General features: G+C 39.7%; 1 protein-coding gene across 1 annotated transcript in view; it reads right to left on the minus strand.

Moving 5' to 3' along the window:
* CDH2 (cadherin 2) overlaps nt 1-14,126 on the minus strand; it is a 227,875-nt gene that overhangs the window by 40,901 nt on the left and 172,848 nt on the right. Inside the window, exons 7-9 of the mRNA XM_054460840.2 lie at nt 12,012-12,184; nt 1,545-1,682; nt 700-885 (exon numbers count right to left, since the gene is read on the minus strand). Of these exons, the coding sequence (XP_054316815.1) occupies nt 700-885; nt 1,545-1,682; nt 12,012-12,184 (497 nt within the window). The remainder of the gene's footprint in view (nt 1-699; nt 886-1,544; nt 1,683-12,011; nt 12,185-14,126) is intronic.

Genomic DNA, 14,126 nt, shown 5'->3' on the forward strand with positions numbered 1-14,126 from the left:
TTATTATTCTTGAAGAACATCCCCTTGGCTTCTAGCATTCAACTGTTTTGTTTGGTTCTTTTTTGACCATAAGATCAGAAGAACCAATTTCTTAACGTCTCGGAAATAGCATTTAAAAACAGCCATGCAAATGCAAGAGCTTTCTAAAATGCAGGCTTTCTTCTTGCCTACTCATTACATTTTACTTCTATGGCTTTTCTGGTTTGTTCACTATCTGCCAATATTTTAATAGCTGTAGACATGAAAATAGCAGGTGTGAGGCATCATTCTTAATAGCTATCAATGGTGATCAAAACTTCACAATGTGACATATCACGAACATATCAACTACACTGACAGTTAATGTTGTTCAGGCCAGTCCTATCCTCAGATTGGTAAAAACTGTCCAAACTGATTCAAAAACAATCATCAAAACTCTCACTCAAAACTCTCATTCAAAAACTCTCACAAAACTCTCATCACAAAACTCTCATTCAAAAACCTTCACATCAGTGATGATGTGAGAGTACTGATGTTGGCCTTAGCCTCAGCATAAATTAAACAGTAAGATATAACCTCCCAAATATATATCAGACCCACATCTGGAGATGTCTGAAAGAAAAACGTCCTAAGTTTCCATTGCAAAACAATGAGTGGGGGACATATATTGGTCCTTGCTGAGCAGCTGTTGGAGAGATCAGTGGCCCGAGGAACACTTACTTTGACCACGGTGACTAACCCGTCGTTGCTGTTTGGGTCGGTCTGGATGGCAAACCGTCCAGTAGGATCTCCGCCACTGATTCTGTACACTGCATTCCAGGCTGGTGTATGGGGTTGATCCTTATCGGTCACAGTTAGATTAGCTACTATGACGTCTACCCTGTTCTCAGGAACTTCACCATAAAACTGCGAGAAAGACAAACCTCAGTCAGAGGAGGAGCATGGACCACTGAAGGACAACTTGTCTTGATGACCACACCGTCCGATTTTACTGCCCCATTAAATTTTTATTATCGACACTAAATGAGGAGACTGATAATGCAGGTAATCACAGCATTTATGTCTGACTTTAAAAATACTGTAACGTTTTTCAGTAGTCCAATTTTTTTCCAAATTACCTTACAGTTTCATTAATATTAAAATCAGCATCCATTTGTGAGTCTCTGGGTGATTATGGTGGGGTGGGGGAAAGAACTTGTCTGTGCAAAATGATTTTACTCCAGATATGGATAATTATATGCTGACAAAGTAGCATAAATCAGTCATGCAGCTCATGCACCTGAAAATATTCATAAGCATTTTGTTATAACAGCACAGTCTTTTTAGGACATGTTTTCTAGGCAGCTTATTTTAACGACTTTAACAGTGGACTGGGAGACTACGAAGAAACAAATTACTTGGATGCCTCGTGTAAGGCCCTGATGACAGAAATGTCCGAGTTAGCAGCCATGCTACTATTAGGTGAAGCAAGTTCCACCTCTATTTAACACATTTATTATTCATGACCAACCTTCTCAGTAACGAACTACAGACCCAAAGTTGTGTGAGTGACAGGCTGTACTCACCGTCATGGCAGTAAACTCTGGAGGATTGTCATTGACATCTGTCACTGTGATGATGGCCGTGGCTGTGTTTGAAAGGCCATATGTGGGATTGCCTTCCATGTCTGTAGCTTGAATTATTAACGTATACTGTTGCACTTTCTAAAAAGACATAAAGGTAACAACTTAAATGAAACTAATTCCTCAAGAAGATATAACAGTTGTTCTCTAAATGGCTCTTTATAATGCAAGGAGAGCATGGAATCATTCATTCTGATTAACATGACTTGAAATTTCCCAAGTGGAGTTTCCTTTAACTTATGAAGCACAGGTCTAGTCCTTGTCTAGAGAGATTTAACTGTGTATATTCACCTCTACTGGCAGAAAGGAATGCACTGCAGATGTGTGAAATTCACAGCTAAGCTGAAACCTCCATCTGGTTCCAACTTTTGCCTTTCTTCACTTCACGAGATTATGATCAAGCATTCAAGTCATTTGATTCGTATTTACTTTCTTGTATGTTAATTTCTACCCAGTTTAGGATACTAAAGACAATGAAGAATCTCAAGAGAGGGAGAAGAACACATATATAATTCACAAAGTATATAAGCTTTCCTTTTATATGTTCCTACATATATTCTATTATTACAGGGTAGATGCAATATTTCCCCTTAAATTCCATTAATACATATGATTCAAAACCATATAGAAGAGATATACAGTATTCTTAAACAAAGTCAAAACTTGAAGGGTTTACGTTTATTTCCGTAGTCTTCTAACAGGGCATATATTTGATAATTGCATATTCAATGGACTAGGATTTGGGTATAACACTCATTGTGTCCACTGCTTTAAGCACAGACCTACAATGGATATAAATATTGATACATTTACATGTAGATGATTATTATTAGACAGGCATCCACTACTTTCAAATTCCAGGTTGACTGTTTTAAAAGAGCCAAATTAAGCTATAATATATCTAAGAGAAAATGCTGAGATTGAGAAGTCAGGCATTTGCTGAATAAGTTTTATATTAGGAAAACCTAACTTTAAACAATGTCCAAAATCATTTGGAATCTCTGTGGAAATTGGCACAGATAGATCACAAACAGTGATCATTTTCATAAATGTTAAAACTTCTGAACAACAAAATCCACTACATACAAAAATAAACTGTCACTGCAAAGTGCAGTTTTCCCTGTTTCTAAATATAGCTAACATTATGAATGGCCATTCTTAAGGGATTTCTGAAGCTTAGATAGAACAGACACAAATTGTAGCTTTTGATTTAGTTGTCAGAGGGAGGGGCAAAGAAAAGAAATGAGTAGGAAGGAAAGCCAAACCACCCACATTAGATTCTAAGTCTCTGTCTGTCCACCCAAATGCCAATCTCTAGCGGTTATTTATTTCAGTTATTTTTTTGTCTTCCTAAAAGAGAAAATGTTACACTTTTTTGAATTAAAAAACATACACGCAATAAGAAATAATGTTGGTTGAGTCATTTAATTTTTTCTTAACCCACAGTACCTCACTATAATGTTAACATAGGCTAAGGGCCAGGTGCGGTGGCTCACGCCTGTAATCCCAGTACTTTGGGAGGCCGAGGCGGGAGGATCACGAGGTCAGGAGTTCGAGACTAGTCTGGCCAACATAGTGAAACCCCGTCTCTACTAAAAATACACAAAAAACTAGCCGGGCGTGGTGATGGGCGCCTGTAATCCCAGCTACTCGGGAGGCTGAGGCAGGAGAATCACGTGAACCCAGGAGGTGGAGGTTGCAGTGAGCCGAGATTGTTGCCACTGCACTCCAGCCTGGGCGACAGAATGAGACTCCATCTCAAAAAAAAAAAAAAAATGTTAACGTAGGCTGTAATACTTCTTCAGTTGGTTTCCTTCCCCAATTAGAAGTGTCACTTCAGCTTAATGCTTTCATGGTTAGTGAGAGAATTTTGCGGGACATTCAGTTCAGCCTCCCAGCTGAAAACCATGAAAATAAAAACTTTTATGACTTTTGAAATGTCAGTTTTGTTAGCTGCTATTTGCAGAAACAGATGAACATTCTCAAAAAGACAGAAAAAAAGGAAGCTTATTTTTTAAGAAGTTAACTCACATAGGTATTACATGACGGTATAGTTATTTCCTAATGTCTAGTCAACAAAAATCCTTAGAATTATGTAAGCATAATACATCCAATAATTTTCCATTGATCTGCAATATTGGAATTAGAAGCTAATACTTGAAATTTCTTATTGCTGCAAGCTAGTCTGGAAATTTTAAATTACAAAAGGACACTTGTTATTTCCAAAGTACAATATCTCTTCAAATAAAAAAAAACTCCACTTGGTAAACAGTAAATAATGTCATCTCCATTTTCAAATGCCTGATTGATAAAACATTCTTATATTTAGTAAGGAAGCCTTGATAGCCTACGTTTTAGACAAATGAACTGCTTAGAGCTTCTTGCCTAATTTGGTCATTGGGCATCTGGTTGTGAACGACTAACATTTAGATTCCATAAGGGTTCGACTTTCCGCTCTCATAGTACCTTAGCTGATCAAGGGGATTCTGCTTGAAAACTTCTCCCTTCCTGCTCTATATGGAATTAAATCCAAACTCATCTGCTTGCTGTCAATCCTTCCCTCTCTGAAACTCGCCTATTTTACAAAAGTGATTCCTCCCATTTGCTTACCCCACACCTGGAGCTATTTTGCATTTATCTTCAAATGCCCTGTCATGATCCTATGTCATTGCATTTGGCATTCTCCTCTGCCTAGACAAGTGGATGTTACCCAGAGTGAACATTTTGGGTTGTCACAACTAAGGAGTGCTTAGTTGTGACAACCAAACTCAATACCGACATCTAATGGGTAGAGGAAAAGGATGCTGCTAAACATCCTATGATGCACAAGACAGGCCTTATAACCAAGTAAAAATGTCACAGTGCCCTGGTTGAGAAACCCTTGCCTAGAATACCATTCCCTTCATTCCAAGCCTGGCTAACATGCGGCTTAAAAGTCACTTTGGAGATGACTTCTGAAAGTCCTTGAGGAAGAGCTGTTTGTGTCCTCAGGACACAGCCCTCACAACACACCCCATCACTGTTTATAGTTTATATGGCTGTTATCAGTCGTATGTCTGTATCTGCCTCACTGTGCATGTGTGTGCATACAGAGACAAATACACACACCCAAGTGTCCCAAGGGCCCTTGCTTTGTTGATGCTTGTGTCACTGGCATATGGCACAGTGCCTGACTCAGATTAAGAATTCCACAAATGCTTCTGACTTGGTGGATGGATGGGTGAATGCATAAGAAACCTTGGGTTTTGCATGATCTTATCTCAGGTAAAGAAAAAACCATCTTCTATTCACATGGATAGCTATAATTTACTTCTTAAAACCCATACTGGGAGCATAAACTAGCTCACCTTTTCCCAAAACCACAGTGATTCATATACAATAGTCCCAATTCTAACATTTCCTCATACTATGAGTCACTTCCTATTTATCTTGACATTAATTTCCCTTTTTAAAGCTTAATTTATTGTAAAAGTCCATAAATGGAAAGCTAACATCACTTATCATAAATATGACAGTAAAAAACATGATGAAATTCTCAGATTCTGGCAGTCTCTACTTGATGAAGTAGCACCTGAAAGGCTGTGTCTGCTTGCTGTCCTAGAGGCTTCTCTGCATTTACCAATTAAAATCTTAGGCACGTGCAGCACAATTTTGAAACACTGAACTAGAGTGACATCAGTGAATGAGGAGGTGAGAACATTCAGTCATTCATACAGCTGACATTTAATGAAATGTCTTCTAAATGCCAGGCAATGGAGTATTTACTTGGATAAAACAGTGACCAAAACGAGATACAGCCTTGCTTTCACTAAGTGATGGAGGCAGAGAGTAACGGATCACAGGACCATATAGAGCCACCAAATGCATGAATGCAAGTCTAGAAATGGTAGGAAGAAGTAATATGAAGAACCTTCAATAGTGCATACCAACTATCAGGCTGGTGCAAAAGTAACTGCAGTTTTTGTCATTACTTTTAATGGCAATTACTTTTAATGTCATTATTTTGAGTAAAAAGAGAAGAACTTGATGACTAAACAGATTGCAGGTAGAGGGACAGCAGGGCATGGGAAAGGCAATTAAACGATGACCTTGGGAGACTGAGGAGAAGGTCCCGGTCACATGAAATAGGAAATTCATCATAAATCACAGGTTTCAGGAGATGACAGATTTGCCTCTAGATAAATTGGGTTGGGGACAGAGAGCTGAATAATAATGTCACCGAAACTTAAGAGGGAAGTATAGATTTGTGACTCTGTTCAAATTCATTTTTTTTGAGACAGAGTCTCGCTCTGTCGCCCAGGCTGGAGTGCAGTGGCGCGATCTCTGCTCACTGCAAGCTCTGCCTCCCGGGTTCACGCCATTCTCCTGCCTCAGCCTCCCAAGTAGCTGGGACTACAGGCGCCTGTCACCACACCTGGCTAATTTTTTGTATTTTTAGTAGAGATGGGGTTTCACCGTGTTAGCCAGGATGGTCTCGATCTCCTGACCTCATGATCCGCCCGCCTCGGCCTCCCAAAAGTGCTGGGATTACAGGCGTGAGCCACCACGCCTGGCCAACTCTGTTCAAATTCTTAACTGCTAAGCCCCAGTTCCCTCACCAGTGAAATGGTACTAAAAGTACCATCTACCTTATAAATGTGGTCTTTCTTTTGTATACATATTACATGCTGGCACTGTTCCAAGGGCCTTGATTTAAAAACAAAAAACAAAAAAACAACTTTTATTGAGTTTGAGCACTATGTGCCTGGTACAGTGCTATGCACTATGCATTATTTCAGTTAGTCCTCACAATAATCCTATGAGGCAGGTGGGGTTTTGAAACCCCATTTTACAGATGAAGAAATAGGCTTAGGAAGGTAAGGGAGCTTGCCATGGACACCCAGCCATAAGAGGCAGAGACTAGATTTGAACTCAGGTATGAGTCAAGAATCTGTACCATTAATCAATCCACTACGTGAGTGCCCTCTAAGATGGTAAGAGTACTGCACACGTGCAGCATGTGCACAGGTCAAGCGGGGGAAGCAGGTGGAAAGCCGGAGTTCAAGTAGATGAGGAAGGAGTGGAAGTATTTTTTGTTTGTTTGTTCTTGAGACAGGGTCTCACTCTGTCACACAGGCTGGACTGCAGTGGCGCGATTACGGCTCACTGCAGCCTTGACCACCCAGACTCAGGTGACAGGTGATCCTCTTACCTTAGCCTCCTGAGTAGCTGGGATTACAGGCATGCACCACCGCGCCTGGCTAATTTTTTGTATTTTTAGTAGAGACAGGGTTTCGCCATGTGGCCCAGGCTGGTCTCAAACTCCTAGGCTCAACTGATCTGCCTGCCTTGAGTGCTGGCTGCCCCTTGGAGAAGACTGGTGTGGAACTCAGGTAAAGTATAGTAACTTAAACATTTCTTTACAATTCATGTTCAGGGTAATGAGACAAGGAATATCTGCCCCACTGGATGTTGAGAATGGGAATCTAGATATACTTTCTGTATAACACAGTCTATATAGAGGTATGCAGAGACTACCATGGGTGATCAGAGAAGGGATTGAGAACTGGCTCTCAGAGGGTAAGGATTAGCCTGTTATGTAGGAAAAGAATATTTAGGTAGAGGAAACGGGAACAGAAGAATAGAAAACTTCCTATTTGCACAAGGACTGCATGTGGTTCAATGAGTGGTTGGGCATCATTTGTATGTGAAAGGCAAGTAATTCTGGGGGGTTAAGGAGGGTTTTGGGGCCTGTGGGCGGCAAGCCACCCAGGCGCCGAGGCAAGAGACAGAGGACACGAGCTGTTCCAGTATAATAAAATATAAAACAAGAATAGTTATACCAGATATAGATCTTAGATATGATTATATATGAATATCATTGATCATTAGTTTGTATCAATTACTTTTTATTCCAATAGTATAATAATCCTCGCTCTATAATCATAGCCTAGGAAAAACCAGGCCATACAGAGATAGGAGCTGAGGGGACACAGTGAGGAGTGACCAGAAGTCAAGAGTGCGAGACTTCTGCTATGCCTGGACAGGGCCACCAGAGGACTCCTTGGTCTAGCGGTAACGCCAGCGTCTGGGAAGACGCCCATTGCCAGGCGGACTGTGGTCCAGCGGTAGCGTTAAGTGTCAAGGGAAAACACCCACTACTTAGTAGACCGGGAAAGGGGGGGGGTCTCCCTTTCCCCGGGGGAGTTTAGAGAAGACTCTGCTCCTCTACCTGTTGTGGAGGGCCTGACATCAGTTAGGCTCGCCCGCAGTTATCCGGAGGCCTAACCGTCTCCCTGTGATGCTGTGCTTCAGTGGTCACACTCCTAGTTCGCCTTCATGTTCCATCCTGTACACCTGGCTCTGCCTTCTAGATAGCAGTAGTCAATTAGTGAAAGTACTAATAGTCCCTGATATGCAGAAATAATGGCGTAAGCTGTCTTTCTCTCTGTCTCCTCTCCCTCTCTGCCTCGGCTGCCAGGCAGGGAAGGGCCCCCTGTCCAGTGGACACGTGACCCACGTGACCTTACCTATCATTGGAGGTGACTCACACTCTTTACCCTGCCCCTTTTGCTCTGTATCCAATAAATAACAGCGCAGCCAGACATTCGGGGCCACTACCGGTCTCCGCGCATTGGTGGTAGTGGTCCCCCGGGCCCAGCTGTCTTTTATCTCTTTGTCTTGTGTCTTTATTTCTACACTCTCTCGTCACCGCACACAGGGAGAGACCCACCAACCCTGTGGGGCTGGTCCCTACAGGGCCAAGGTCACAGAGGGTCTGGAAAGCACTATTAAAAAGTTCTAACTTCATCCTATAGGGCGTGGAGAGCTATGTTACCACAGCGGAGACCCAGCAGGTTTGTAGATTATGAAGCAACCTGTAGAGAAAGGAAGATTGAAGACACAACAGAAAACAGGAGAACACCCCTTCAGGATGGAACTAGAAGTTGAAGGCACAAACAGAAAGATTATTAGGTTTGGAAAACAGGAAGTATTTCTTTCATCTTATGAAGAGGAGTAAAGGGGATAGTGCTCAACCAGGAGATGCTGCTGTTGCTATTCATGATGGCAGTGGGGAAAACAATAGCTCAGATTTATTAAGCACTGTGCTGAATGCTTTTTAAAACGCTTTTAAATTTATACATTATATATATGTATATATATATATACATTTTTTTGAGACAGGTTGATATGGTTTGGCTCTGTGTCCCCACCCAAATCTCACCTTGATTTGTAATCCTCATAATCCCCATGTGTCAAGGGCGGAACCGGGTGGAGGTAACTGAATCATGGGTGCAGTTTCCTTCATACTGTTCTCATGATAATGCCTGAGTCTCACAATATCTGATGGTTTTATAAGCATCTGGCATTTCCCCTGCTTGCACTCTTCATTTCTCTCCTTCCGCCCTGTGAAGAGGTGCCTTCTGCCATGATTGTAGGCTTCCTGAGGCCTCCCCAGCCATGTGGAACTGTGAGCCAATTAAACTTCTTTTCTATCCAGTCTCAGTTATTTCTTCACAGCAGTGTGAGGACAGACTAATACAGAGGGTCTCACTCTGCCACTCAGGCTGCAGTGCAGTGGTGCAATCACGGCTCACTGCAGCCTTGACCTCCCAGGCTCAGGTGATTCTCCTGCTCAGCCTCCCAAGTGGCTGGGACTACAGGTGCACACCACCATTGCCCAGCTAATTTTTGTATTTTTTGTAGAGATGGGGTTTCGCCATGTTGTCCAGGCAGGTCTTGAACTTCCGGGCTCAAGCCACCCACCCACCTCAACCTCCCAAAATGCTGTGATTACAGATATGAGCCACCACGCCTGGCCTGAATGCTTTATGTGTCATGTTAGATAATTCTTAAAACTGTCCCATGAGGTAGGTAATACTATTATCCCCATTTACGGATGCAGGAGCTGAGGTTTCAGGTTAATACACTGAAAGTCAAACAGCTCATAATAAGCAGAGCCAGAGTTCAAACCTGGGGGGAGCAGGGGTGAGTCTTTGGCAGTCCTGCACAAAAAGGGCAGAAAATGGACATGAAGTGGAAAGGCCAGGAATACTACCAGCAAGTAATGTCACAAGAGGACAGATGGGAATAAACGCTGAAGACTGGGTAATGTGGCAAATACACCTTTAGGTCTGGAGAAGCTGAAGAATTAAAATTGAATTTTTAAAACCTGAAGATTAAAGAAAAATAAAAACCTGAATCTCAGTAAGCATTTCAATGATTAGGAGTTCAATCACTTAAAGGTGTCATACATCCTGAGAGCATGAGAACACACATTACTTTTGACAGAAAGGAAACTGTGAATTCTAATAGAAATAAAAGAATTTCAAGCCTGCACGAGGCCTGAAAAAGTCAAAGTAATTTATCCCTGGCCTCAGGAAGAATTATCATAAACCATCCAAGATAGATAAATTTTTTCTATGTTAAATGACTTTCAGAAAAGGAAGGTTTTCCATAATTTTCCCTAGTAACTCATTGTTGTGTTTAATAATTTCACTGTCAAGAAGCTATTTCTCATACTGTATCTAACCCATAATTCTATAGTTTCAAATCCATTTCCACATTAGTTTCATCAAGGGGTAGTGAACAGCTTCTCTATCCACTGGAAGATAAACTTAACGACGATTATGGCCTCACGTCAGGCTTTCATCCTCTAAACGAAATACAGTCTGATTTTTAAACATGGTTGGTCTGTTTTAGTAAAAAGTATCTTTAATTTTCCATGCCTCTTTCTTTCCGTACAACAGCCAGTCTAAATGAGATAGTAATATTACCGTATGAAAACAGGATGAAGTCTCATTTCTGTATCTCACAATGACAATGTGGATGAAAGAGAAATATTAGGATTATGAAATGAACTAAATCTACTTGGTATATGAGCAACCTGGCACTGAAGAAAGAATACCGAAAATTACCCCATATTCTCTAATAAATTATGGCATTCATGCTGAGTTTATCAGCATATAAAAATAGTATTTCATATGGTAATGAAGAGGTGAAAATATATACATGTTCCAAATATTACTGAACTAAAAGTACTACTTAAGAAACTAAACTGATTGCAACAATCTCTGATGCAAATCATTTCTAGAAAAAGAACTGTTGATGCCTACAAGTCAATAGGTACAATGTCATAGACATACACTAACTCCTAAGTAAGGCTTTCAGCTCAGAATCAACTAATCTTTATTGGCTCATATTACTTTATTGTAGTGCTTCTAGCACTATTTTGTGTAAACAATTAATTGCAATAATAATCTTTTCTTCTATTCAATTCAAATGAATGCTTCTACGGCAAATAAAGTGTCAAGAAACACGAACTTCTAAAATCCTTGTCAATGATATTTTACTGCAGTGGGTATAATGTCTCCTTTTGACATACATAATCTGAAGTCTCATTACAGTAAAAGCTGGCTCAGCCAGAAATCTACAAAGCACAGATCTCCCTATGAGTTGGCACTTTGATGTTTCACTCAAACAATGATTACATATGGTCAAAATAATGACCTTGAGAGTCTGTAAGAAAATAGTCAGGACAGAATCAAGAAAGGATGAAAAAGTTTCACTAGGAGTGGGGTTTTCAGGAAAGAATATGAGCAGTGCTCGAATCAGACCGGAAGAACTAGAAGATCCAAGATCAAATAAAGGAGCAAGGCATGCCTGGCCGAGGGGATCACATGTACAAAAACACAGGGGTAAGTAGGAGCACAGTGGGTCAAGGCCTGTAACACTCAGATGACCCACCGGGAATTAACAGAAGTACCCGTTCCCTCTCAGACTGTGACACTGCATAGTATTTCAATGCCTTCAACATTGCATACATTTTCAATTAAATGTTATTTCAGAAATGTGTTTCTCTGTATTTCTAACTTTAAATACTTGTGAGTACAATTAATGCAGTTACTACTGCTTAAATCTTTTAAGTAAATTAATCATAGAGTTAAGGGGTTAGTTCTAATAAAGAAGATAATCTACTATATACTCTATCAGCCTATTCACAAGGGCTACAAAAAACCAAATCACATACATGTTATTTGCAGCCTTTTAATAACACAAGCGTTAACAATTATCCTAAGTCTGTGTGTCAGTTATTTGACTGTGATTTTTAATTCCTCACAAAAACCTTTGACTATAAAGGAAAACTGAGGAAATGTTAAAAATTTTAAAAATTAGATACCAGAGAATATTGCTTAGTCAGTATCACATTAAATACTACATAGGCTAGCATTGATTTATCCAGTATATATACATCATTTAACCAGTTTGAAGCTCTGCAGAAAAATATACAACAGATTACTTAATGAAAATGATTAGCATTTGAATAACACTGTGAGTATATTGTAATGTGGAGATAAAATGGATGTGATATGATATTGTGCACCTTTAAGATTAAAAGCAAACACAAATAAGAGTTTCTGGTTGGCTTACTTCTCGATCAAGTCCAGCTGCCACTGTGATAATGTCACCAGTCTCATTGTTGATTGTAAACATGTTAGGTGAAGGGGTGCTTGGAGCCTGAGACAGGATTCTGTACCTCAACATCCCATTGAGGGCATTGGGGTCGTCAGCATCAATTGCCGTTACGGTCATCACATATGTTCCTAGAGACAGTGTACATGGAAAATGAATGGTTACCCTTCACTCCAGGGACCCCAAAAGAGAAGCTATATTTATTGTTTTGATATGTCTTATTCTCACTTTTTAAAAACAAATATTTAAAGTCATTTAGACTTGATTAAAAATGCTACTCATAAGAACAGTACTTATTTCAAAAAAGATAAAACCTGGTCTGGATCTTTGAATGAAAAATTACACAACATACATATTTATAAAAACTCAATTTTTCCATAACTTAGAAGATAAATTCACTTTATGATTCCAAAAAGGTTCATTTTAGACATTAATGTATATAAAATGCAAATAATGGGTAATACAGATACCATTAGAAACATAATTTATTGCTGCTGATTCTTCCCTCTGTCATCTTTTCTTCCGTTATGCAATGATGTCTAAAATAACATGCTGAGTATGATTCTCCCCAGTGCCTGAGTCACTTTCCGAATGTAGGCTGTGTGCAGAACGCGGCACACTCCATTTCCTCAGGTCATAAGGAACCATTTCATGCACTGCTGTTTTGGTACATTGCATAGAGATTTGGCATGTGGTTCATTATTTCCTCAGTGATTAAAAGAACATTGGAACCAACTTAGAGACTTCCATTTATCAGATATTTTGGAAAAGAAATCTTCAAAGCCTTTGTATCAAATTAGTTCAAACTAGCCAGACAAACTGTAATTTAGAAGTAGAGTGAGAAGTAGTTACTGTTTAGAATGGTTTGTTCTGTGGGATCCATTTAAGAACTGAATTATGAAATGTTATCTCCAGTCTACCTTCCTTTTGAATACTCAAGTTCAGTTCTACCTTACAGCCTGTTTACATTGGGTATTCTCTCTCCATGGTATACCTTGGGTTCTGAACTAACTGTGCTTTGGTAATATTATTCTAATCTCATTTCAGAACTTGTCCCTTTAAACGATTTACCTATTTTGATTATGTGTCATCCCTACACCCTTATTTTTTCAAAACCTTCAGTGTGTGCTTGCTTGTTTGCATGTTTTTTATTTCTCTCCCCTACTACAATTTAAGCTCCAACAGGGCAAGAACTAGCTTGTCACCACTGTATCCACAGTGTCAGAACAAGGCCTACCACACAGCATATGCTTTATAAACATTTGCTGAATGAATGAATAAATCCTCAGAATAAAAAGGTATGTTTCAGAAGTGTGAGCCAAAATATAGATCACAGCGCAGTTTAGCTCAAGATTCATCACAAATCTTGCCTAGAAGGATGTTTTCAAACTTATAGAAGAACCACAAGAAATATACTCACAATATGTCTACTTCTAGCAATAGCTGAGAGTCTTTTATTTATGGGTGGCTCATATGGAAATTCATGGTAAAATGCATAATAAATATAGCTTTAGTGGCACATTTTAAATAATGTTTGTGAAACTATTCTTGTAAAGTTTGAAATAATAGAGAAAAAAAAGAAAATAATATAAAAAAATTCCACAGTCCCAAAAGCCCAATGTTTGTTTTGTTTGGAAGATTTGTATAAGACTTGTGTTTTACTAAGGAAATGCTGAATTTGCTTTAATTTTACTGTATTTTAAAATACTGAAGAAAGCTACTCTGATGATGTGACTTAGAAGGAGTCACAGATGGCTGAACTTCCTGCACAGCCCCTGGTCTCCCTCCAGCTGCCCCCACCCTACCCCTACATCTTTTCTGAAGAGGCAGAGATACGCACTTGGACCTAGAAAATGTATGCGTTTGAGGCATAGTTGGTTATATCTATAAACTGACTTATGCATAAGGGAGTTGCATAAACTGGTGTCAATGACAAGGGTATTATGCAGCACAATTTTAAATGCTGAGGCTTTTAAAAATACGAAACAAAAATACAATAGCTAATTAAATCTCTCTGAACACCATGCCATCTGAGGAAGCCTGGTCAAATACTTACTTTTACCATCCCTATAC

The sequence above is a fragment of the Pongo pygmaeus genome, chromosome 17 (genome assembly GCF_028885625.2).
Source record: "Pongo pygmaeus isolate AG05252 chromosome 17, NHGRI_mPonPyg2-v2.0_pri, whole genome shotgun sequence".
Lineage (NCBI taxonomy): Eukaryota > Metazoa > Chordata > Mammalia > Primates > Hominidae > Pongo > Pongo pygmaeus.